Source organism: Monopterus albus, unplaced genomic scaffold (genome assembly GCF_001952655.1).
Source record: "Monopterus albus unplaced genomic scaffold, M_albus_1.0 scaffold306.1, whole genome shotgun sequence".
In the NCBI taxonomy this organism is placed as follows: Eukaryota; Metazoa; Chordata; class Actinopteri; order Synbranchiformes; family Synbranchidae; genus Monopterus; species Monopterus albus.
In genome coordinates, this window is record NW_018128186.1 from 347,688 (window position 1) to 370,693 (window position 23,006).

General features: G+C 39.9%; 1 protein-coding gene and 1 long non-coding RNA gene across 4 annotated transcripts in view; one reads left to right on the forward strand and one right to left on the reverse strand.

Moving 5' to 3' along the window:
* Positions 1-8,931: 8,931 nt before the first annotated feature.
* Positions 8,932-23,006, forward strand: part of LOC109973800 (mucin-5AC-like) — a 63,299-nt gene continuing 49,224 nt past the window's right edge. For all 3 annotated transcript variants that reach the window (XR_002276876.1, XM_020623613.1, XM_020623614.1), the window contains exons 1-7: positions 8,932-10,338; positions 14,743-14,793; positions 14,946-15,207; positions 15,703-15,817; positions 15,905-15,995; positions 16,081-16,187; positions 19,270-19,498. Coding sequence is in view for 2 of the 3 variants with exons in the window: in XM_020623613.1 (XP_020479269.1) it covers positions 14,748-14,793; positions 14,946-15,207; positions 15,703-15,817; positions 15,905-15,995; positions 16,081-16,187; positions 19,270-19,498 (850 nt within the window). In the remaining variant the exon portion in view is untranslated. The remainder of the gene's footprint in view (positions 10,339-14,742; positions 14,794-14,945; positions 15,208-15,702; positions 15,818-15,904; positions 15,996-16,080; positions 16,188-19,269; positions 19,499-23,006) is intronic.
* On the reverse strand, positions 15,331-17,295 carry LOC109973802 (uncharacterized). Its single transcript, XR_002276877.1, has 3 exons — positions 16,766-17,295; positions 16,497-16,663; positions 15,331-15,637 (listed from the first exon to the last, which is right to left on the reverse strand). It is a non-coding gene; the product is annotated as an uncharacterized LOC109973802 (long non-coding RNA).

Here is a 23,006-nt window from a genome sequence, read left to right on the forward strand (position 1 = left end):
GCTATCAAGCTCCTCTCCCATGGAACCAACTCCCAGTCTCAGTTCGGGAGGCGGACACCCTCTCTACCTTTAAGATTAGACTTAAGACTTTCCTTTTTGATAAAACTTATAGTTAGGGCTGGATCAGGTGACCCTGAGCCTTCCCTTAGTTATGCTGCTATAGGCCTAGGCTGCTGGGGGGCCCCATGATGCTCTGAGTTTCTCTCCCCTCCCCTCCCCTCTCTCCTCCTCTCCTCTCTCCATGCTTCTATATGCCACCACTACCATCACTAACTTTGTGTCTCCTCTCTCCCATAGTGTGTCCTCTCTCTCTCCCTGTACTTTTCTGCAGGTTGCCCTGGCCCTGGAGCTCTATGTTTCTGATGAGCAGTCACCGGCCACATCAACCTGACCAGTGTTTGATTGTTTGTTTTGTCTTGTTGCTTTTCTTCTTTTGTCTCTCCTCTATCCACTCACCCCAACCAGTTGAGGCATAAGGCCGCCCACCAAGAGCCGGGGTCTGTCGGACGTTTCTTCCGTTAAAGGGAGTTTTTCCTCCCAACTGTCGCCAAGTGCTTGCTCAAGGGGGATTTGTTGGGTTTTCTCTATGTAATAATAGTGATAACAGTAAGGTCTAGACCTTACTTTATAAAGTGTCCTGAGATGACTTGTTGTGATTTGACGCTATACAAATAAAATTGGTTTGATTTGATTTGATTTGAAATATGATACTATTACTATTACTACTATTGCATAACATAGGCTGTAAATCTGTTGAACTGCTGCTTATTTACTTCAAAATAATATGCAAATAAAATCAACAATATTAAACAATAAACCATTCTATGATGTTGTAAAAGATCAGAAATTAAGCCTATATAGGAAGATTTTAAAAAAAGCTTTACTTCCAGTAGCACACAGGTTTCATGACTTGTATTGACTATATGTTACTGTGGTACTGAAAATCTCCAAAGTTCAATTTATTTTGACTAGTAACCAATAGTACACAGTATGTATACCAGGTAAAAATAAGAACTGAACTTCTCAGCACTAGGTGGTGGTGAGTGGGAGGAGCCTGGTCAGGTGAGCAATACAATGAGAAGCCCAGGTAAGTGGCAAGGACCGAATCTGGAATGACAAATAGGCATGGGTGAATACAGAGCAACCAGGACAGGACTTATCACAGGGGCCATAATTTATTTTGGTTGTATATGCATAAAATGGATATCATGAATTATTTCATATGCATACACCTTTTCCTGTAGAAAAGTTATATAAAGTCAAAATGAAGTTAAAAATGTACATAGCTGTAAGGAAATGGACCCATGTATTCAAATGTTTTGGAGAATGGTGTTATTAGTTATGATTATTATTATACATTATAATATTTGAAATTTTGCATTAAATTAGAAATCAAAGAGAGGCACCAGGCTGGTCATGTGGGCCATACGAGGGACTTTTTTTTTTTTTTTTTATGAAAGGCAAGAAAAGCCAATGTTGTAGTCTAAATAAATGTATTTTCATATTTACATAAGGGAAAAAAGGAAAAAAGGAAAGGGGATGGAGTACATAGGAGATGGCACATGAATGAAATGACTTGTGAGGATATAACATTAGCAATGGTGGAAGGATGAACTAAGATGAGGGATGAATCACGGTAAATTTGCATCTGAATTCTATGGTTTAAAAGCAACAATCTGGAGAGTGTGAATCCAATGTAGATTCCTGTTTGTGAATCAGTACAGTCTCCTTTTGTAGACTTAAGGGCTAGACATACTATGCACATGCCCTCATGCATACGCAGACACAAACGAGGGGTGCCTACACGTTCCTATTCATACTTCCAATCAAAGGTCTGCTTCTGTCTGCTTGTGCTGATGGTTTCTAAACATTGTGGTACATGCACAGTCAGAGCTTTTGCTGTGTGGACACAAACTTTCTGCATGGATCCTTGTGGACCTATTGAGCATATGACACTGGTTCATCACCATATTAGACCATCGACTGTCAAAGCTCAGAGGGAGACGACCGCATGTTCAGTTTTGAGTCAGAGCACACCAGAGTATGATTTCACCAAGGATGGCAGTATGTGCAAGCTGGTAGATTCTGAAAAGTCCTCCCTTTCTGCCTTTCCCTGATATTAACTGTGAATATTTAATCTCAACCACATTAACTGATGTGATAACTGACAAATTGCGTTACATTTCTTTATAGAACAGTGATGATCTTTAAATCCAGGGCTTTGTCTTTTTATTACTTCCATCAAGGGTAGTTATTATGTTTTTGCTGGTGTTTGTTGATGTTTCTTTGTTACAAGCATAACTCAAAAAGTAATGAAGGGATTTTGATGATTTATTTGTTTATTTGCAGAGATAGGGTATGGCCCACAGAACAGTTGATTAAATTTTGGTGCTGATCTGTCTAAAATAAAAAGAAAATCACCAATGAGTGAGAGATATAAAGTCCCACTCCTGTCAGTTTAGGTTTGATCAGATTGATTTATGGGTTGTTGTTTTTTTTGTTTTATTGCCCTTATGAGTCATACTTCCTTAAGACGTCATATATTTACACCTACGTTCAAGGGTTTTATAGTAGGCAGCTGGGTCACCATTGCTATCATAACCTGCAATACTAACTGGCTTATTTAAACTCTTTTGGAATGCTTGTCCTTTTCTTTATATTATTTGTTAGGTGTTAGTAAATCAGTCAGATACTTATTAGATATTAATGTGTTAGTCTTTAATGTATTAGTAATGCAGTTTAGTAAGAATTAAAGTCTGCTCTAGTCTGCTCTGTTTCAAGGTTGACAGATAGAATGTTGATTCTGAAAAGTGAACCTTGACACCAATTGTTTACTTGTATTCATTTTGTGTTAGAATTATGTCTTGTTAGGTAATTTCTTAGTTAGATAGATATTGATTAGAGATCTGTTGTATTAGCAAATGTTTAGTGGAGACAGGCTGTCTATGCTCAGGCTGTTAAATGCTTAGTTCATTGTCATGAGCTTGCTGCAGGCTGCATGTGGGCCCCAAGGACAACGAGATTGAAGAGTCTGCAGGCAGGAGGTTATTGTTAGTAGCATGATATGTTCAGCCGTAATCTTAATCATAATATCTTCCGAGGCTTACTGTTCGGACATGTCCCTGAATGTCCTGTATGTTTAGATACACACCATGAAATCAACAGTCACACACATTGATTTGCTTCATGTTTTGACTACTGCTCAGGTCAGCTGCAAAGCTGGCCTATCAGGTGACGTCACGGTTTGACGTGCCTGTGTAGAATGGGGTTAGCCCAAACCAGATAAATTGTATAGAGATCTTGGGTTCAGGGTCTTTTTTTCATTCTCCATCTGCTTGCGCACAGTACTGGAGGTGGAAGATACCTGGACGTGTAATGTTAATTTTGCCTGTGACCCTTTGAATAAACAAGCACGGTTATTTTTTTATATATCCAAGTGGTCCGCGTCGTCTCTCTGAGTTCCTGGTTAGAAGAACTGGGTGATATCTTTCAGTCTGAATGAATGTTTTAGTTACGCACCATGTGACAACACACACACACACATTGAAATTCTTCATTTTGTTATGGCCAGCGGCTCCATGCAGCTGGAGCTCTAGATAAGAGATGGAGACGTCGGACTGTCTCCATCTTGTGATTTGTAATCTTTTTGTGTAAGGGGTTAGCACAAAACATATAAATGTATTAGGATCTGTGTGGCCAGGGCTCCTCTCTCCAGCAGCCAGTGTATGTCTCTGGAGGAACAAACAACCCGGGTCGTGTTTGTAATTTTGCTTGTGGTTTAAATAAATCAGCACTAAAATAAAGAAAGATGGACTCCTTCCTTACTCAGATCTGTCCAATAAAAGAATATAACATGTCCCACACTGCCTTCACATTATTGCTACTCAATTTTTCTTCTAGCTTAGTTTTACTGTATATTATAACTTGGCTCTCTTTATTTCCACTCTACCCTCCCTCCTTGCCTCTCTTTTTTTGTGTCATCATAACCATTCAAGAAGGCCCTTTGTTTTCTATCCAGCACATTTTAAGGGATTTGGCAACCCGTGGCTTATTTTGGTACTTGAACATGCTTTTAGGAATGAAAATATCCCCACAAAAACCGCATACAGTGTCAGTGAGTTCATCAATATTTGAGGCAGAGTCCTTAAACACAGACAATATAGTTAAAAGCCAGCAATATTAGTAGATACTGAGTAACTAATCATAATCATAGTTAATTCAGACACAAAATACTGATGATTGGGCTCCACCCCATAACAACACATATTTCTAAAAATGACCAATTTCCCAATTCTTTTTGAAAGTTATTAAAATGATATACTTTGTATTTCAAGTAACAGAGGAGTGGAGACACAGGTAATGAAAGCAGTGAAAATGATGAATTAACAACAGGGGAAACTGGAAAACACCCATATAAACCTAATTTTATGGAGATACCACATCAGTTATTATCAAAGACCTTGCATTTTCAGGAGAGATGGTTCCAGGAGAACCCATGGCTTCATTACAATCCTTCATCGAGGATTTTCCTGTATTTTTTCACTTTGGTTATGGCAACCTTATTACTATTACTAGAATATGTGAAAAAGTGATACTGTACGTCATAGCAGATATGTAATCAGTTCATAAAGCAATATGAAACTGTAGCCTATGTGTGGCAACTCAAAACAGTTCTAGGATTGTCCAATATTACACCAACAGACTAGTCATATTCCTTAACATTTTAATAATAAATGATAAGTATGGATGATATAAAGGGCAGTGTCCACAATTTTTTTTAATATGTACACAATTTGGGCATGTTAGCTTATCAAATATTTGCTGTGCAACCTTGCTTTGATTAAAAATTACATTCACTTTTCTCCAAAATAATCCAGGTCAAACAACAGGTGCTGTTTTATTGTGATTGGGCTCAAACCACCAAAGTCTCAGCCCACTTATCACTGTTGGTTAAAGGAGGTGAATGCTATCCAAACACACTTTAACCTGATGTTGTAACATCTTGGGTTGACTCAGAGAATCTCAGTATTGTGCAATTTTTTTATATTACACACAAGTCAGAACCAACTCTACCACTGAACATTTGGAGATGATGTTTTCTTGGCTTTTTTCAATGGCCCTCTACTACCTAATATCATGTTTAACTTTTTCTGAACATCAGCTGGGTCTGACAGTGTACAGCTTTCTCCTTTGCTGATCAGTAGGCAGAAAAAAAAATCCAGTACTGTTGCTCTGTGCTCTCGTAGCATAATAAAACCTTGTTTTATCAAGCTGAATAACAAAGTATGGAGAATATTAACTAGTTTTTTCTACTCTAGTTGTTTTTATTTCATGGAATATGTGATTTTAAAATCATGTGTCCTGTCTGGCCACCTGCACTTTTCCAAGCATACTATTGGATGATAACTTCAAATATGTCATGCAAGTCAGACCCCACACATTCTGTAGCTGCTCGCTCTCCTTGCCAGAAAAAATACTGTCAACAAAGTTACCAGTACACACAAAATGTGCAAGAAGTGCAAGTGGCAACAAATTTTCTTTCATTTGTTGAAAACCATATAAGTTATTAGCAAAACAACTGGGCCCTCCCTCAATAGGGCTTGTCTAAATGCATGAATTCTCCTGTTGGGCCACTGCCTATACAGTCAGACATAGTAACATTTTGCCAATTGATTTATCAGCAATGGAACTTTCTTAAGTTTCCTCAAGTCCACTGTCATCTCCACAGTTTTAAGCGTGTTCAGCTCCAGGTTGTTGCGGCTACACCACAGGACCAGCTGCTCAACCTCCCGTCTGTAGGTTGGCTCGTCACCATCTCAGATGAGACCAATGACAGTTGTATCATCAGCAAACTTTAGGAGCTTGACAAAGGGGTCCTTTGAGATGCAGTCGTTGCTGTAGAGTGAAAACAGCAGAGGGGAGAGCACACATCCCTGGGGGGTGCCTGTGTTTGTCTCGGTGCTGGATGTGGTTTTCCCAAGCCTCACCTGCTGCTTCCTGTCTGTCAGAAAGCTAGTAATCCACTGACAGGTGGGGGCAGGCACAGCGAGCTGGGTCAGTTTGGAGTGGAGGATATCTGGGATGATGGTGTTGAATGCCAAGCTGAAGTCCACAAAGAGGGTAAGTCCCTGGGGAGTCGAGGTGTTGCAGGATGTAATGCAGTGCCATGTTCACTGCATCGTCCACTGACCTGTTTGCCCGGTAGGTGAACTGCAAGGGTTCTAGCAGGGGGTTTACAATGTCCTTCAGGTGGGCCAGCACCAGTCTCTCCAAGGACTTCATAACTACAGATGTCAAGGCGACAGGTTTGTAGTTGTTCAGTCCACTGATGGAGGTTTTCTTGGAGACTGGAATGATGGTGGAGCGTTTGAAGCAGGAGGGGACTTCACACAGCTCCAGTGACCTGTTGAAGATGAGTGTGAAGATGGGGGCCAGCTGATCAGTGCACACTTTCAGGCAGGAGGGGGTCACACCATCTGGGCCTGGTGCCTTTCTGATCCTTTGTTTTTTAAAGAAGTCTTTAAAAAACAGATCGTTAGAGGTGGGGGGCTGGAGGGAAGGAAGTCGTGGTGGGTGGGCCTAGCTGGGGGGGGGGGTGGTTTTCTGTGTCCTTCATCCTTTGAGAGTAGCTCCTCTTTGCTCCATTGTCAGTGTGTTCCTGGCCTGGCTGTACAGAATACTGTCCTCACTTTTGTAGGCCTCCTCTTTGGTACGATGAAGCTGCTTGAGTCTTACTGTGAACCAGAACTTGGTGTTGTTGTATGTGCAGAAGGACTTTTTGGGCACACATACATCCTCACAAAAGCTGATGTATGATGTCATAGTGCCAGAGAGTTCATCCAGGTCTGTAGCTGCAGTCACAAATACACTCCAGTCTGTGCAGTCAAAGCAGCCCATCATCCATCCATCCATAATTTCTACTGTTTATCCCTGAAGAGGGTTGCAGGGGAGCTGGAGCCAATCCCAGCCGACACTGGGTGAGAGGTGAGGTCCACCCAGGACAGTTCACCAGTCTATCACAAGGCTGACACTTAGAGACAACCACACATACTCCTATGGCCAATTTAGAGTTTCCAACCAACCTAATTTATAAATCATGATAATTACAATTTTTCATATAAAAACAAAACAAAACAAATAAACAACCCCCGATAAAAAACTGGTACTGTAATGTCTGTGGCAGATACATACAGTCTGTTTGTGTAGTTCTGTTTGCAATTAGTCAGCAGGATCAACATCCCATTTGTAAGTAGTTTTGGTTTGACAGACTCCACAAGCAAACCCCATTTCTGACCGAAACATTCAGGCCAGGTGGGTTTATGAACTTGACTGTGTACTGTACTTGGCAAAAGAATACCAAAACCATGAAGTCTGTGGTTCCCGAGTGTGAAAAATTATGTGCTTACATGACATTAGAAAAGTTCATTTTCAAAACAAAAAAAGATGCACTTTCAAATGTTAGGTATTTTTTTAGTCAGATAGAAATTGGTTAGATACTTGTTGTATTAGAAATGTTTAGTGGAGACAGGATGTCTAGTTAGACTGTTTAAACGCTTAGTCATTGTCATGAGATTTTAGCAGGGTGTACATGGGTAAGGATAACTAGATAGAAAAGTTTGATTGTCAGCAGGCAGGATGATTATTGTTATTATTATGATATGTTTAACTGTAATTGTAATCATAATATTTTCTTATGTTTAATGTCATGACATGTCACTAGATGTCATGTCAGAATGTTCTTAGATACACACCACTTAATCAACACTCACACACATTGATTTTCTCCATGTTTTGACTACTGCTACGGTCAGCTGTAAAGCTGGCATATCAGGTGACGCCACGGTTTGACATTCCTGGGTAGAATGGGGTTAGCACAACCGAAGAGATAAATGTATAGGCCTGTTGTGGTTCAGGGTCTTTCATTCTTCGTCTGCCTGCGTGCAGTATTGGAGGTGGAAGATACCTGGACGTGTAATGTTAATTTTACCTGTGATCCTTTGAATAAACCAGCACGATTTTTTGTATCCAAGTGGACTGCCTCGTCTCTCTGAGTTCCTGGTTAAGAGAACTGGAAAAAAGCCTACACAAATCACAAATAATGGGTAAACTCTCCTTCCTCACCCTTCAAACATCCCACTCTAAATCACCCACCCACCCAAAATCATTTCAGGAAGTATCAGCCCATCCTCATTCCCAGGGAGTAAAATCCTGAAGATATGTCAACTACCTTTAACGTTTTCAATTGAGCATCCACTTGGGTCAATATTTGATGTTCGGAGCAAGAGGTTGAACTATATGAAGGGAGAAAGTGCACGCCAGGAGGTGTCTGGGGCGAATGTGGGTCAAACAAACAACAAACTTTCCCACAGGAAAGCAGAGTTTGGTGTGTAATGAAGTGATTTTAATCAACAAGTGTTTTAACCCGAACCATAATATTTTCATAAACCTAAGCACATTAACCCACTGGTGTGTTAATGCTGTGCTTAATGCTGTTGTGTAACGAAAACAGTCCTTGACAAAAGGTCAGTATTTGACTCCCTGGGAATGAGAATGCATTGGACCTCATTACATAGGTCAGGAGCTCCCAGAACCTTTTCAGCTTGAGAGCCAAAAGAGAAATTTGGTCTCTCTCTCTGGGACCCAAATTTACAAACATCATAGTTTGCTACAGCATCTGCATTTGTAAACTACGATAATGAACACAACAACCCCTGAACTTAAAATGTAGCCTATATGAAGTATATTTATTCCATTATAAAAGTACACCACAGAAATAATGAAACTGCTCAGTAATGTGAAATTTCTCACCATCTTGTAAGGAACTTGTAAGAAATAAACATCACTGGGACTGTTTGACAACAGCATCAAAAGTATTGTTTTATTCCTTACATTCAGAATGGACAGACCAACCTTAACACAGACAGCTACATATGTTTTGGGGGGGGTGGCAGTCATCTTGTTTTTCTGATGCATTTTACAACCAGATTCTGTGCAGTAGCGACAAGAAGTGGAATGACCGCTAATCAAATCTGTTAAATCATCCAAAATTTACCCCTTTTTATATCATTAACTCAGTAAAAACAAACCTACCACAAAAATGACTTGAATTTTATTTATAGCATGAGACAGGCCTGAGATGTACATAAAACACTTCCAAAAATGCATTCAGTGTGGATTAGAGGTTCCATTAAAATGTATTTAAATACATAATCTAAAATATAGGACCTGTCTTAGTTTTCTGATTAAAAACTGAACTGATTTTTTGACACTTGGCTGGGTGGTGCAGGTGAAACAGCAGGATTTACATGGCGTGACTGAAAACAACTGCTGACTGTTTAGATGCCACCCACGATTGTGCAGCATACATCAGACTTACTTTGCCCACTCCACCTCAAAGACCAACTCCTGGACCCCTTGCAGTTTGCCTACAGAGCCAACAGGTTTGTAGAATACTCAATAAAGGTGGCCTTCCACTTTATCATCTATCACCTGAATTCCCCAGGAAAATATGCCAGGATCCTCTTTGTGGAATTTATCTCCACATTCAACACCTTCACCCTGGCCTCACCGCAAGATAAGCTCCCCCAGCTGAGTTCACCTGCAGGTGGATTACAGACTTCCTGACAAGAAGCAGCATGTGACGCTGGAGAAGCATCTCTCCTCTAACCATCAGCACTGGTTCCCCACAGGGCTATATTCTTCTTGCTCTGCCCTTCTCCCTTATAGCCGCACCTCCAGTCATTAGTATGTTATGGTTGCAGATGACGCCACCCTGATTGGCTCATCTCCAGATGTGGTGAGTCTGCCTACAAGTGTGATATTGTCCATCTGGTGACTTGGTGTGGCCAAAACAACTTGGAGCTCACTGCCCTAAACCAGAGGGATTGCTTGTGGATTTTAGGAAGAACTCAACCCTATTCGCCCCCATCTCCCTCTGTGGCTTCTTGTCAGTACTGTGGTGTCCTTCTGCTTCCTGGACAACATCATCACCCAGGACATCAAGTGGGAGCTAAACATCATGCCTCTTATTCTTTACTGCTTCCTATCCCCAGCTCACCCTGCATTCCGGGAACTTCATGTCATCATTCAAATTAGTTTCACCTGCTACTTAATCGATCACACCTGTTCCTCACAGTATATAGCAGCTCCTCACTCTGTGGGGAGCTGCCAGATTGTTCTATGCCTTGACTAGACTCTCCAGTGTTCGTTCTGCCTGATCAACCCAAGATTCTACCTCACCCTTATTGGACTGCCTTCTTGGTAACGACACCTTGCCTGCTGGAGATACCGACCATGGACCAAACTAAGTACTGCTCTCTGCCTAAGCCCTTCAGACCGGTACTGTGTATATCTGACTCTGTTCCTGAGATTATTAAAACCGGTTGTGCTATTCCAGCTTACTGGCGGGTTCACACCTACACCTCCACAGGAGCTGTACTATCACCTCCCTGACAGTCATTAGCTGAGCTGAGAGAATGATTGGCTGCTGTCTGCCATCTGTCCAGGACTGGCATGACTCCAGGACCCTGTAGCAGTCTCTTGTTCAGGGTCCTTGCTGTTTTACGGATCCCCACAGCAGTAACAGATATAGTATGGAATGGTGTCATGATGATGTCATACGCTGTGCAGCACTTTTGTAATCGAACATATATATATATATATATAGCACATATTTATTGTAAAAACATCTTTATTTTTTTATTTTTATATTATTTTGAAGTGCATTTGTGTAGTAACTATGTTTTAACACCACATTACCAAAACAAATTCCTTGTGTATGATTCTGACCAGCGACATAATCTCATTTGGGTGGAGAGTGAAACAATACCAATGGATCTGTAATGAACTTAAGTGAATTTAAGTCACCTCAGCTTTCCTTTCACATTGATTCACAGTTGAGTCTTGCTATTGTTAAAAATGACTGCTAGTGATAAAAAAAACAAACAAACCAAAGATGTGTTAATCAAAGATTTGAACACACCTTGAGCAGCTTTTATGCTTTATCGCTTGAGTCAAAACATGACTCAAGCAAAGCAAACAAAAACACCCTAGTGTCTTTATTTATCTAAAGCCTTATACTGTATTATATCACTCCATAATTGTCATCAGTCTTCATCAGATTATTCCCATATGTCTAAATGGGATTCAGTAGTTGTGAGTTTTACTTGAGCCTTGAATAACATCAAAGGTGTATCCTGAGGTTGGGAGCCTGAAAAGACACTGGTCACTGCCACGAATAGAATTAAGTGAATACAGCTACTCAAAAATATAAAACGTGTGTTTGGTTTTTGAGTTGCAGTTGGAGTTGTTTTAAACACTGGTCACTTCCAACCCTCAATGTTTCCTTCACCTCAGGCCTGATGTTCAGACAAATTACTGTTTATTATTTTGTGGCACTCACAGCACTGAAAAATGTCATTTAAATGAACAGTGTCCTTTTTTTGATTCTCAAGATTGTTCGCAGATTAATGATGTTTATATAAGGACTATTTCTTTGGCAGAAAGCAGATTCACTGAAAGATGATCAAAGTCCGCAGATAATGCTCAGTCCGTGTAGATCTTCAAAAAAGAGAGAGAGAGAGAGAGCGAAAATGACTTCAATTCTCTTTTTTCTTTCTGCCTTTAGAAAACAGCAGCTTTGGGCAATACTGTTTTCTGCTCTGAGGAATGGCAAAGCAACTGTTTTTCTCAAAACATGGACAAATAAAAGCACTATGTCAACTCTATTGAATTAGTGAAAGAAAACTTTTTAAATTCTGTTACAAAATAAACAAAACTCATAGGTCTACTTACTTCTGTACATGTTTTAGCTTTCAACAGCATCTCCTGGTCTTTTCATTTGTTGAACAGAGTCAGTTCAGCTGACATCATGTGACTTACTGCAAGTATGAAACTTCAATCGCCTGACAACAGGCAGTCATAATGATGGAAGGAGTAACCCATGTGTCTGTTCAAACGTGGCCTGTGGTGTCAAATGAATGTTCTTCTTGATCATTCTCTGGTCGTCTAGTGACTCCTCGATGATGACCTGGCGCGACATGAAATTTGCCCCCATTCATTTTTTATGTAATATGAGCAAATTATTTCACAAAGCATTGTGGGATTCCAGGCAATGCCAAAAGGGCTCACAAAGTGACCACAAGGGGGCAAAAGATAAAAATGTTTTGATTTATACAAATTAAGGTGAAATTTTCCTGGATGTGACAGACTGACGAAGTATCTTGTTATGAGATGGGTAAATGAGACAATGGATGAGAATACTAGTTCTCTGGAATTCCTCTCTTATATTGTATGACCCCTCTCTTCTAGATTCCATTGACAAAGAGAAGATGAATGCAGTCGAATGAATGCACAATGTTGTAGAAATTGTCAGATAAGATGATGATTTAACTACACAGAGCTAACAAAAACATGTTAACAGGCTAACATATACAGTACACACTTTGTAACATTTTCACATCACTGTCAATTCTGTGTTGACACACCCACAGAGACAGGTGGGAAGTGGTGGAGGCAATGTTACGCAGTTTTTCCCCTTCAAATGGGTTTTCACTGTGAGACTGCAATTCTGCCTCCTGGTCTCAACTCTGGGTTGTCATAATGTAGGTTGTAAAATAAACTCATCCAGCTTTCTAGATATGAGAGCTGCACCATCCAAAGTGGGATGGATGCCATCTCTGCTAATCAGACCAGGTTTTCCCCAAAATGTTTTCAATTGTCTATGAAGCCTACATCGTTTTCTGAACACCATCTAGAAAGCAGTTGAATGACGACATGCAAATAAACTGGTCAGATTGGGCAGGGGTCCATAGAAAACTATGGAGTCTGACTTTCTTTTTTTTTTTTTTAAGTGACACATTGACTCAACATTAATTTTAGTGATTTGAGGAGGAATGTAAACCCTGGCCAGGATAAATGAGGAAAAGTAGAATGGTTATCAGTTAATGAATAATCTCCAAGTCTGTGTTGCATGTTTTTCCTACCACTGTGACATCTTTACACCAAAATTCATTTATGTAGAAGCAGATTCCTACTCTCAATTTCCGGGATAACTTTGTTATGCAATTTGCTCTGAATCTGGAACCCTGGCAGCTAAACGGCACTGTTAGGGATCAAGTCACTGAGCCATGTCTCGACAAAGCACAGAGAATGTGAGAAGTCAGAATTAGTCCAATTGACAAGAAGCAGTTCATCCATTTTGTCTAGATGGATAGCCAGGAGTGGCATTTGGTAACCCGACTGGTGTAACGTCAACAGGACACCCATGCACCTTCCCTGCCTGTGTCTTCTTCAGGTCCCAAAGATGGTCAATGCTCCACCTACTAAAATGTCCAAACTTTTTTCATCTGTAAAAATTGGAGAAAAAGTGTTCAGAGTGAGCAGCTGGATGTTCAAGAGCTCATCTCTGGTAAAAGTAATCTCAGATGAGTTGCAGAAAACTGACAAAAACAGCTGAAAAGACATTCACATACTTACCTTTCATTGTGAATTTTGTAGTGACGAATGAAGTTGGATGTTGTGGTGGCTGCATTGCTTATTTTTGAGCTGCAGACTTTGCTGTCCTCTAATACTGTCACTGACAAAATACTCTTTGAATTAAATGTTTTTTTTGGCCTAGGCCCCATCATAACAGCTGTATCCTGCAACCTGAATTGCTCTCTGCTTGTTTGCTGTGATCTGGTTGGTTGCCAGATTTGCACACATTGCACTAAAAATTGCCCAATTGTGTTTCAATAACAATACACAACTTCTCAAAAATTTAATAAAAAATATCAAAGTATTTAGTTTCAAGTTAAGTCTCAAGTCATGAACACCAAGTCAAAGTCAAGTTGCATTTTATTAATGTTATTCAAGCAAGTATCAAGTCCTCAAATTTGTGACTTACTGTAAGTCTGCGTCGAGTCAAGTTATGTAACTCAGGTCCCCCACCTCTCCTGAATATGGTTCAAGTTTTTCAGAGTCACTGAATTTCTTTGCAAACCTCTGCCACAGCTTGGATAGGAGGAGATCACAATATTTAGGTACATCCAAACTGTCAGTCGCTCTTCACTGTTTTCCACCATCTCAGGGGAAGTGCTTAAATCTTGTTTTGTTAAGTAGAGTATAAAATTTGAGGGACATATGTCAACTTCCTTTCTGTATGTTTTATGGACACAGAAACTTATGCATCTGCATGATTCAGAATAGACCAGCTGCATGCTGCTTTGGCCATCACTGTGGGCATGGATCCAACATTAGACAGATAGTGGTGCTAGTTTGTCTGCATCACAGATATGATTTGTTGTTGTGCTCTGTAGCTTTGTTCTTCATATCAGACATGTGTAGGGGAGTGAACCAGGGACCACAGGGGCATGCTGTAGGGCAGGACTAGCAGTTACTATGAATCACCATGTGAAGCTATGGGAATGCCACTCCCTCCCATGCCACAGTAAGACCTTGCCCTCAGATATAAAGAACTGGGCCTTCTCCCATCTTCCTCAGTGCTCTTGTGGAGAAACAAATGACTATGGCCAACAAGTGGCTGCTATGGCTGACTCTGTCTGCCATCATAGCTGCTTGGCACAGCGGTACATACAATGCATGATACTCCATTAGGCAGCCTTACAAATATGATAAATAGGACTAATAGCAGTTCAAATGTTTACTTGGGTGTTACAGCAAAGCTCAGCTTTATTTTGTATTAATATCGTATGAAATGTGATTATTAATTTCTTGACAATTAATTCTTATTTCTTTCAACAGCGGCTATGAACACATTGTCCTACACATCCCCGATTCCTGAAAAAATATCAGGTGAGTTTAAACTGTAAACTGTTTCCTATTATCCTTCCTTTTTCCTTCTTACTAGTCGTATAAAATGTATGAGTATTTATTTATGTATGGATGAAGTACCTATGTAAAATATATTTGCCTTTGTAGTATCCCACCCTGAGTTGTCTTTGCAGGTGCAAGTCTCATCCACAATAGCCAGGTTTGCAGTACATGGGGCAACTTCCACTTCAAAACCTTTGATGGGGATGTTTTCCAGTTGCACTCCACCTGCAACTATGTCCTGACCTCCTCATGCAGGAGCAGTCATAAGGACTTCAACATCCAGATAAGAAGACAGGAGACTAGTGGCCATCCCACCATCAAAAATATTATTATGAAGCTGGATGGTTCCGCTGTGGAGCTGTCCAAGGGCTCAGTGGTTGTTGATGGCAAATCGTAAGTTTACTCTGAAAACATTAAACACTTTCTATTCTGCCAGCATAATCTACTGCTTCAGACCGGATGGCGCACTTGGGCACTATTTAATAATATCTCACCCTCCCAATGAAAAGCTGGGAACAGGAAGTGAGTTAACCATGACATCTTTAATATATTACACTGGAAGTCTATTTACAGTGTCTCTACAAACACTACTGAGCACTGAGGTTAGTTAAGTCAATTATTGTTAGAAAAGAAATGTTTAAAGGGAAAACTGTTTGTTGCAAATGTTTTAATCTTTGATTTTGATGTTTTATGATTGTCTTTAGAACAACATAGTCAGAAGCTGAAGACGTCAGAAAAATGTCCCCACTGCCAGTGTCTGCATTTATACCTTCCAACATGGCCAGATGCAACTGACTTTTCCATTCACAATCTTCCTTTGGCTCTAGGAACCAAAGTTAGAAAAAACATAATGACCAAAATATGTGACTTCAGTTTTTCTTTTTGCAGAGTCATCTTACCATTCAGTCAAGCAGGCGTGTTCATTGAGAAATCCCCCACCTACATCAAAATCAAAGCAAACCCGGGACTGTTTGCTATCTGGAATGAGGAGGACTCTTTTCTGGTGGGATTCTAGCTGCACAGCAAAGCCTGTTATGGCCATTATATATGTATAGTATATATATGCATCTTTTTGGTTGTGTTCTCTCAGGTGGAGCTAGATGTGAAGTACAAGAACCAAACCTGTGGTCTCTGTGGGGACTTCAACGGGGTCCAGCTCTACAATGAGTTCTACAGTCATGGTACACTTTGACCTGCATAATCAAATAAATAAGTGTAGGGATGGCCACAGAACTGAACTATGCTGTTTTGATATTATCAAAATAGGCATCAAACTATCCCCTGTGGATTTTTCTAACTTCTGGAAAATGGATGGACCGACTGAAAGCTGCTCTGCCTACACACTGGAATCAACAGAACGCTGCAATGACATGGTGAGCTTTCACCCAGCTATATGGAGCTTAAAATTGAAAAATATAATCATCAATATATCACATTATACCATAGCCAACACCTTATCATGGTGTCTTCCTCGCTGCTCTTGGTTAATAATATATATTATATGCTTCTACCGGTTTCAGCACCTATGCCCTAGCAACATTTTTTTCCTACTGAAGGAAACAAATAACGAAAGCTTACATATATTATGAATTTTGTCATGTGTCCCTGTACAGTATAATCCACTCCAATGGGGCAAAAACAAAAAGTGACACTCAGCACAGAAACCAAATGATCAGTCCTACCAGTGGCAGCTGGCCAGAAGAGGGTATGGGTACTATGGCCCATAATCCACAAAGATTTACAGTAGGGCTGGTGATCCTGGAAAAACCAGCAAGTGAGAGCTGGATTTTGAAAGTAGCCAAAAGAAGAAATCCCACCTTTTTCTTCTGACTTCTCTCCTTAGCCAGCCCTTCAAAAGACAATACAGATTGCAACACACACTGCCTGACTACTACTTACAGATTTCAGAAAGATAAGAAATGCCCTCAAACAAAACAAAAGTGATAATTACCTGTCCAGCAGAAATATGGCTGCAATGCCATCACTTTTCAGCCCCCTTTGTTCTCTCAGCTGTCGCTGTCATTCAGAAGCCACGCCAATGTTAATTCTGGTTTTACTTCTTGCAGCATCCAACTTCTTTTTAGTTTGAACTTTCTCGAATACAGTGTTACTCGCCCAGATTTGCGGCCCCAAACCATAGTCGGGGGCCTCTGGTTCATGGCTAAACTGCTTTAGTCCTGCCTCATAACCAGTAACTGGCCTTAGAAGTAGTGTTGCTTTCGTCAACAAAAATTATGACTAAATATGGTCGTCAACGAAACTTTGTCGCGTGACAAAAACGAGACGAGACGCAACGAAAATGCTGGTCATGTGACGATGACTCTAACTAAAAGTATAATGCAATATCGTTGACAAAAAAACGAGACTAAATGTGGTTCACAAAATAAAAACAATCCAAAATGTCTCTTCGTTTTCGTTGACCGAAACGAAATGTTATAACGTTATTTCGTCTCGTTCAGCCGCGTTATTATTATTTTGCAGTATTTCTATTTTCTGTATCTCACTTGAGGGGCCGCATCAGGTCGCACTGCGCAGACGCAAGTGACGTCACTTCCTTAAGCCCCACTCGCGGCATTATTTAGAAGACGACAACAAACAAAGTTAAGACTGACACAGAGAAGGGGACCGATGGCCGGCCAGCCGGGGTTCGTCACTGGGAGAAAAAGAAGAAACGACATTTGGAAAAACTTTCATTACATAGAAGTGGAAAAGAAAACAATGTGTTGTGGAAAAAGATGGGGAGAAATGTGGCCACAAAATCACACAAAATGTGTACTGGATGTATTCTTGAGTCTATAAGGTAACAATAATTAATAAGATAACCTTGTTTGAAATGGGTTTGGCTGAAAGAAAATTTTGGTTTTGTCTATACTACTAGGTACTTATACTATATTGACTGGGTTAAATAGAATTGCATTACTAAAAAGAGACTAAAATACAATTTTCATTGACTAAAACTAGACTAAAATGTCAGCAATTTTTGTCGACAAAAGTAGATTAAAATAGTCATGGATAATTTTGACTAAAATAAGACTAAAATGTCATCAGTTTTTGTCAACTAAAAGTAGACTAAAAAGAGTATGAATGTGACTAAAACTAATAAAAACTAAAACGACAGCTTCACACAAAGACTAGACTAAAACTAAAATTAAAACAGGCCACCAAAAACAACTCTACTTAGAAGTCCAGGCTTTTCCGGCGGGGAGAAGTGAAGAGGGAGGCCGGCTAAAATGTTCAAAACACAAGCTTTTTTTCACCTTGGTAACATGAACACTGCATGTGGCCTTTGATGCCCAGTTAATTGCAATATAATCCTATCTGTACACTTAGAGCTGACTACTGTCTGGCTGCATGTAAAAGGAATCTGTTCTGTGTGGCGGTCTTCTCGCTCTCACACTGCGCACACAGGTCACATCAGTAGCAATACCTATAAGGCTATATGTCTTAAAAGGGAAGGTCTGGTCTGTAACAATGGTCTGCATTTGTGAATGAAAGCTGCTGTGAGTACCATCACTGCCATAGCTCGCTAGCTTTAGATGTAAAACTGAGTGGTAACATGTCTGCCTGCAACCGCAATGCCTTGTGGGAGACTCTAGGCTTGTGCAAGGATGTGTGAAAGTAGGAAGTAGGTTGACAGGCAGGTAGACCATTCAATGCCTTTGCTCGTGCCGAGTAAAATTATTGATCGGGCTTTTTTCAGCCCTGCTGCTGCCACAAATGATAGATTTGTTTCTTTATGTTGTTAGTGCATTTACTGTGTTCACTGCCATTGGGATGAAAAGAGAACTTCAAGAAATGTAACAAAAATGCTTCTGAAAAGAATCAACAACCCTGTTTTTAAAGGGAATCAAATTAAGTGTACATTCATTGCCCAGAGTGATATCATTCAGGGTTGAATCTGTCACTAAAAAAATGAAGGCACACTTATACAATAATAATGTCACAAATGTACACAGATGAAGGGTGTATTGACATTTGTTGCAGTTGATTTGTATATTTGGACCTTTCATTCTAGCTGAATTAGTCAGACATTTCTGATTTTCAAATTAATGGACCATTCTTCTTGGGCTTGGCTATTAAAAAATGAAACTGGATTGCAAAGACAGGATTTATAGTTACGGTACTTAGTACTGTAGTGATGTTCACCAGGGGTGTTGTGTACCTATGTAAAACATGAGTTAATATTTGTATAAATTATCTGACCTGTATAAATCTGTCTTTACTAAACATTTTCACCTTAAACTTCAGTTAAACCATTCTACAGTATATTTACTGTATCATTAGTTTCCAGTAAGTCCACAAGTTGGCAAGAATTATCTCTGAATAATCTGTGTGGCCTTTGTTAAAACTTTGACATAATAATTGTAGTAAAATTTAATGTTTCACCTTCTTGGTCTTGCCTACCAAATCACATGCTCTCTTTCCTGTTTCCATTCCTGTCTGTCTGTCCTGTAGAGACCGCTATGTGAGCAGATCCTTACAGGGCCATCCTTCAAAAGCTGTCACAGCCTGCTGGATGTCGCCTCCTTCACTTCTGCCTGTGTTGCAGATCTCTGCAACTGTGGCAGTGGCCTAGAGGAACACACAGACACTTTCTGCTTGTGCAACACTGTGTCTGAGTTCTCCAGACAGTGCGTCCATGCTGGTGGCAAGCCCCAGAACTGGAGAACCAAAGAGCTCTGCTGTGAGTACACTCATAAGAGATTATAATAGTAATTCACTGATTCACAACATGCAAAGACCAGAAATCATCCTATAATTGAAATGTATTGTCAGCATTTGGGAACATTTTTATATATATTTTAATATCACATGGAAAGTCTAAATGTTAATTCAGCCATCATTAGAGACCTGAATGTTGACTTAGAGTTATGATTGATGATGGCAGCTGACCAACTTCAGGCCCACCAGCACGGGCACTGACTGACTGTTTGTTTAACTGTGATCAAGGAAAACAAGCGTAACACCAGGCCCTATTCACAAAGCAGATAGCATTCAGAGAACTCAATCCTCCGCCAAGGCAGATCACTGTCCCCATAATGCCACTGCACCTAAAAGCAATGTTCCAATGATGGTTTCTCACTCATAATATGATTCCTTGAGAACGAAAACCTGCCCCCATTTGAAAATCCATTGATATCATTATTAGTTTAAATGAAAAGCAATATTTCACTAATGGTGGTTTTCTTCAGGATCTGCTGACACCATACCACATCACCAGAGTGTCAGCTAGAATCCGATCATACTTTGGTGTGTGGTAAATCTTATTTGGATGTTTTTGTGCAATTTTCATCCAAGCGTTGTAGGCACTGTGTATGGAGTTTGAAGCAAAAATATCAAAATTTGACCTATCTCACAAGAAATTCCTAGATCAGCATTCTAATGTAAAACAATACAATAACCAACTCTAATAATCAACAGATGTTTACTTTTGCCCTTTACCTTAGTTAGATTACATTTTATAACTGTTCTGTTCATGTTTTGCTTACACTACCTGTGTTCTGTTTGTGGGTGTCCTGCACCCACGAACAGATTTTGGCTTTGTAACTATAAGCTTCTCTTTCTCTATGAAGCCTTTTCCGGCTCTTTTGAACCAGGAACTCACAATAAGACGAAGTAGACAGCTTTAGATTTTATAAAAAATAACCGTGCTGGTTTATTCAGAGGATCACAGGTAAAATTTACATTACACGTCCGGATCTCTCCCACCATCCACCTGCGCGCAGGCAGCTTGGAAAGATGAACAGAGACCGGACCCAGAAACCTATATAATTTAATCATTTTGGGCTAGCCCATGCTACGCAGGGCGTCAAACCGTGACGTCACCTGATATGCCAGCCTGCAGCTGAACATAACGTTAGCCAAAACATGAGGAAAAGTCAAGGTGTGTGGCTGTTGTTTTCGTGGTGTGTATCTAAAACAATCTGACATAACCTTACACATTAAGACAAATATTAAGACTAGCATTACAGTTGACACTAACAGCTCTTTGCCTGCAACCTTGGCCTACTTGCAGTCTTCACTGCAAGTACATTACTGAACAGTTAACAGCCTGAGCTAGTCAATCTGTCTCCACTAACATTTCTAGACAACAAATCTCTGAATATCTATCTAACTAGGAAATAACCTAACATAACTCAACATAATCGAAGAATTCTAATCTAAAACAATGTAATAATCAACTCTAATAGTCAACAGATGTTTACGTTTGCCCTTTACCTTTGTTACATTACATTAAATAAGGGTTAAAACTATGTTATTGTAATTTTTGGTTAAATGACTGGGGAAAAAAACAACAAATTTACAAATGAAGCAAGCTTTTTCACAACTGCTGATTTTTATTTGAACCTCAGCCATTTCAAACATTCAGGACAGTTTGTACAAGCACAAGCTGAACACACTCAGTAACCATTTTGGTCTGCACAACACAGCCCCCATTGAATACAGACAAACCTATACATCACATGAGGGGCAGAGCCTTCTTGAGTGTGTTGCATATGTAATTCTTGCACTTGATGCGGGTATATGGTGTTTTCCTGTCCTTGGGTCCACACCACAGCGCTTGTGTTGCCTGGTGCTGGATGCAACCTAGAATAATGAAAAGATAAGAAATTATACTTAGCAACTAGTCTCTCTCTCTCTCTCAAACAATAGGTGTCTCTTATTCAGTATATTGCTAAAGCAACACTTACCTCAGAAGGTGTAGTTGGGTGATAATCCAAGTCAGCCCCAGGGGGGTGTTGGCTTTCAAGGAGACCATAGAGATGTAAAGGTTGGAATTGGAGACATCGTTTCACACCTTGCTGCCTCTGATTGTCCCTCTTTGCAAGCATGAGGGTCATACAATCAAATACTTTTATGCTAAACTCATCAACAGATGTAAATTGTTGAACTATTCAAGATTGTTGTGGTCACAATACAAATGCTAAGCTGTGGAGACAGTGGAATGTAATAGCAAATGATTGCAACCACCATTTCATTGTCCCCGGGTAAATAATACCCGAACACCCTCTGTGTAATGTAAATGCAGAGGGGGGGGGGGCAGTGTGCGGTCATTGAAAATTTGTTCTGATTTATGTTGTTCACACAAAATGAGGCAAAGACTTATTTTTTGAGTCCAAAAAAATAACAAGTATTTTTTTTCTTTAAATGAAAAGTGAAAATGGGTATTATTTACCTGAACAGACTACAAGGGTTAACTGTCTGAGACACTGTTGAGAAGGTTGGCATACCATTAATACTGTTGATTGTTAAACTATATGATCAAACTGTCCAAAAATCCTTCCCTCTCGCAGCCAGCCGGTTATGTATGGCATAATACCCGAGCAACAAGCCCAATCAGGGAGGCACTGCCTCTCCAAGACACTGCTGAGAGGGTCGGCATGCTATTAATACTGACTGTGTAATCAAACACTCAAGATAAACCCTTTTCTGATGTATCTGTCTAAAAATCATTTTAGCACTTCAATCTGGGCCTTCTGTCAATCCTGTGAACTGTTATGCAACCTCACACACTCACTAAGACTTAGGTAATCACACTCACTGGGAATTGGGTAACCAAACACTGTGAAATGTGTGTCTTCCCCATTACCACTTGAAAGTGCAAACTCACCAAAATAAATGAAATAAAATATAAACCTTAAAATCATCAATAATCGGCTTTCAATCTAAATAAATCAACAACTACTAATTCTAAACATAAATTTAAAATGATCATACTGATTAAAATCATTATAGGTGAGCTAAGCTCTTGATCTGAAGAAAAAGTCAAAGGTCTCATGTCACCGATCCTCAGCTGGCTCTGGGCGGGCGGTGGCCGATTGGGGCAATCACTTGTTCCTCTTTTTCCTTTTTGATTCAAGCTTTCACAAGGGAAAAAAAATTACAAACAAAAATATCAGAGCTCATCCAGTTCAATCCTCAAAACTCTCATAGAGAGAAATAGGACAAATTCAGATAAACAATGTTTTTCTTGGTCAAATCTTATGTGACTCAGGGAAGCATAAATTAAAGGAAAATGTCTATAAAGAGTCTCCTTTTGGTCCAAATCTTCAGAAAGACATGAAAATGTCTAAAACTGTCTTCTTTTCAAGACATCCTTTCCCCACCAGGCCAGGTGGATTTTAGTTTTTTGTTAAAATTCTTCATTTCTTCATTAATCATCTTTGAAGCAGGAATTCAGTTTCCCTGCT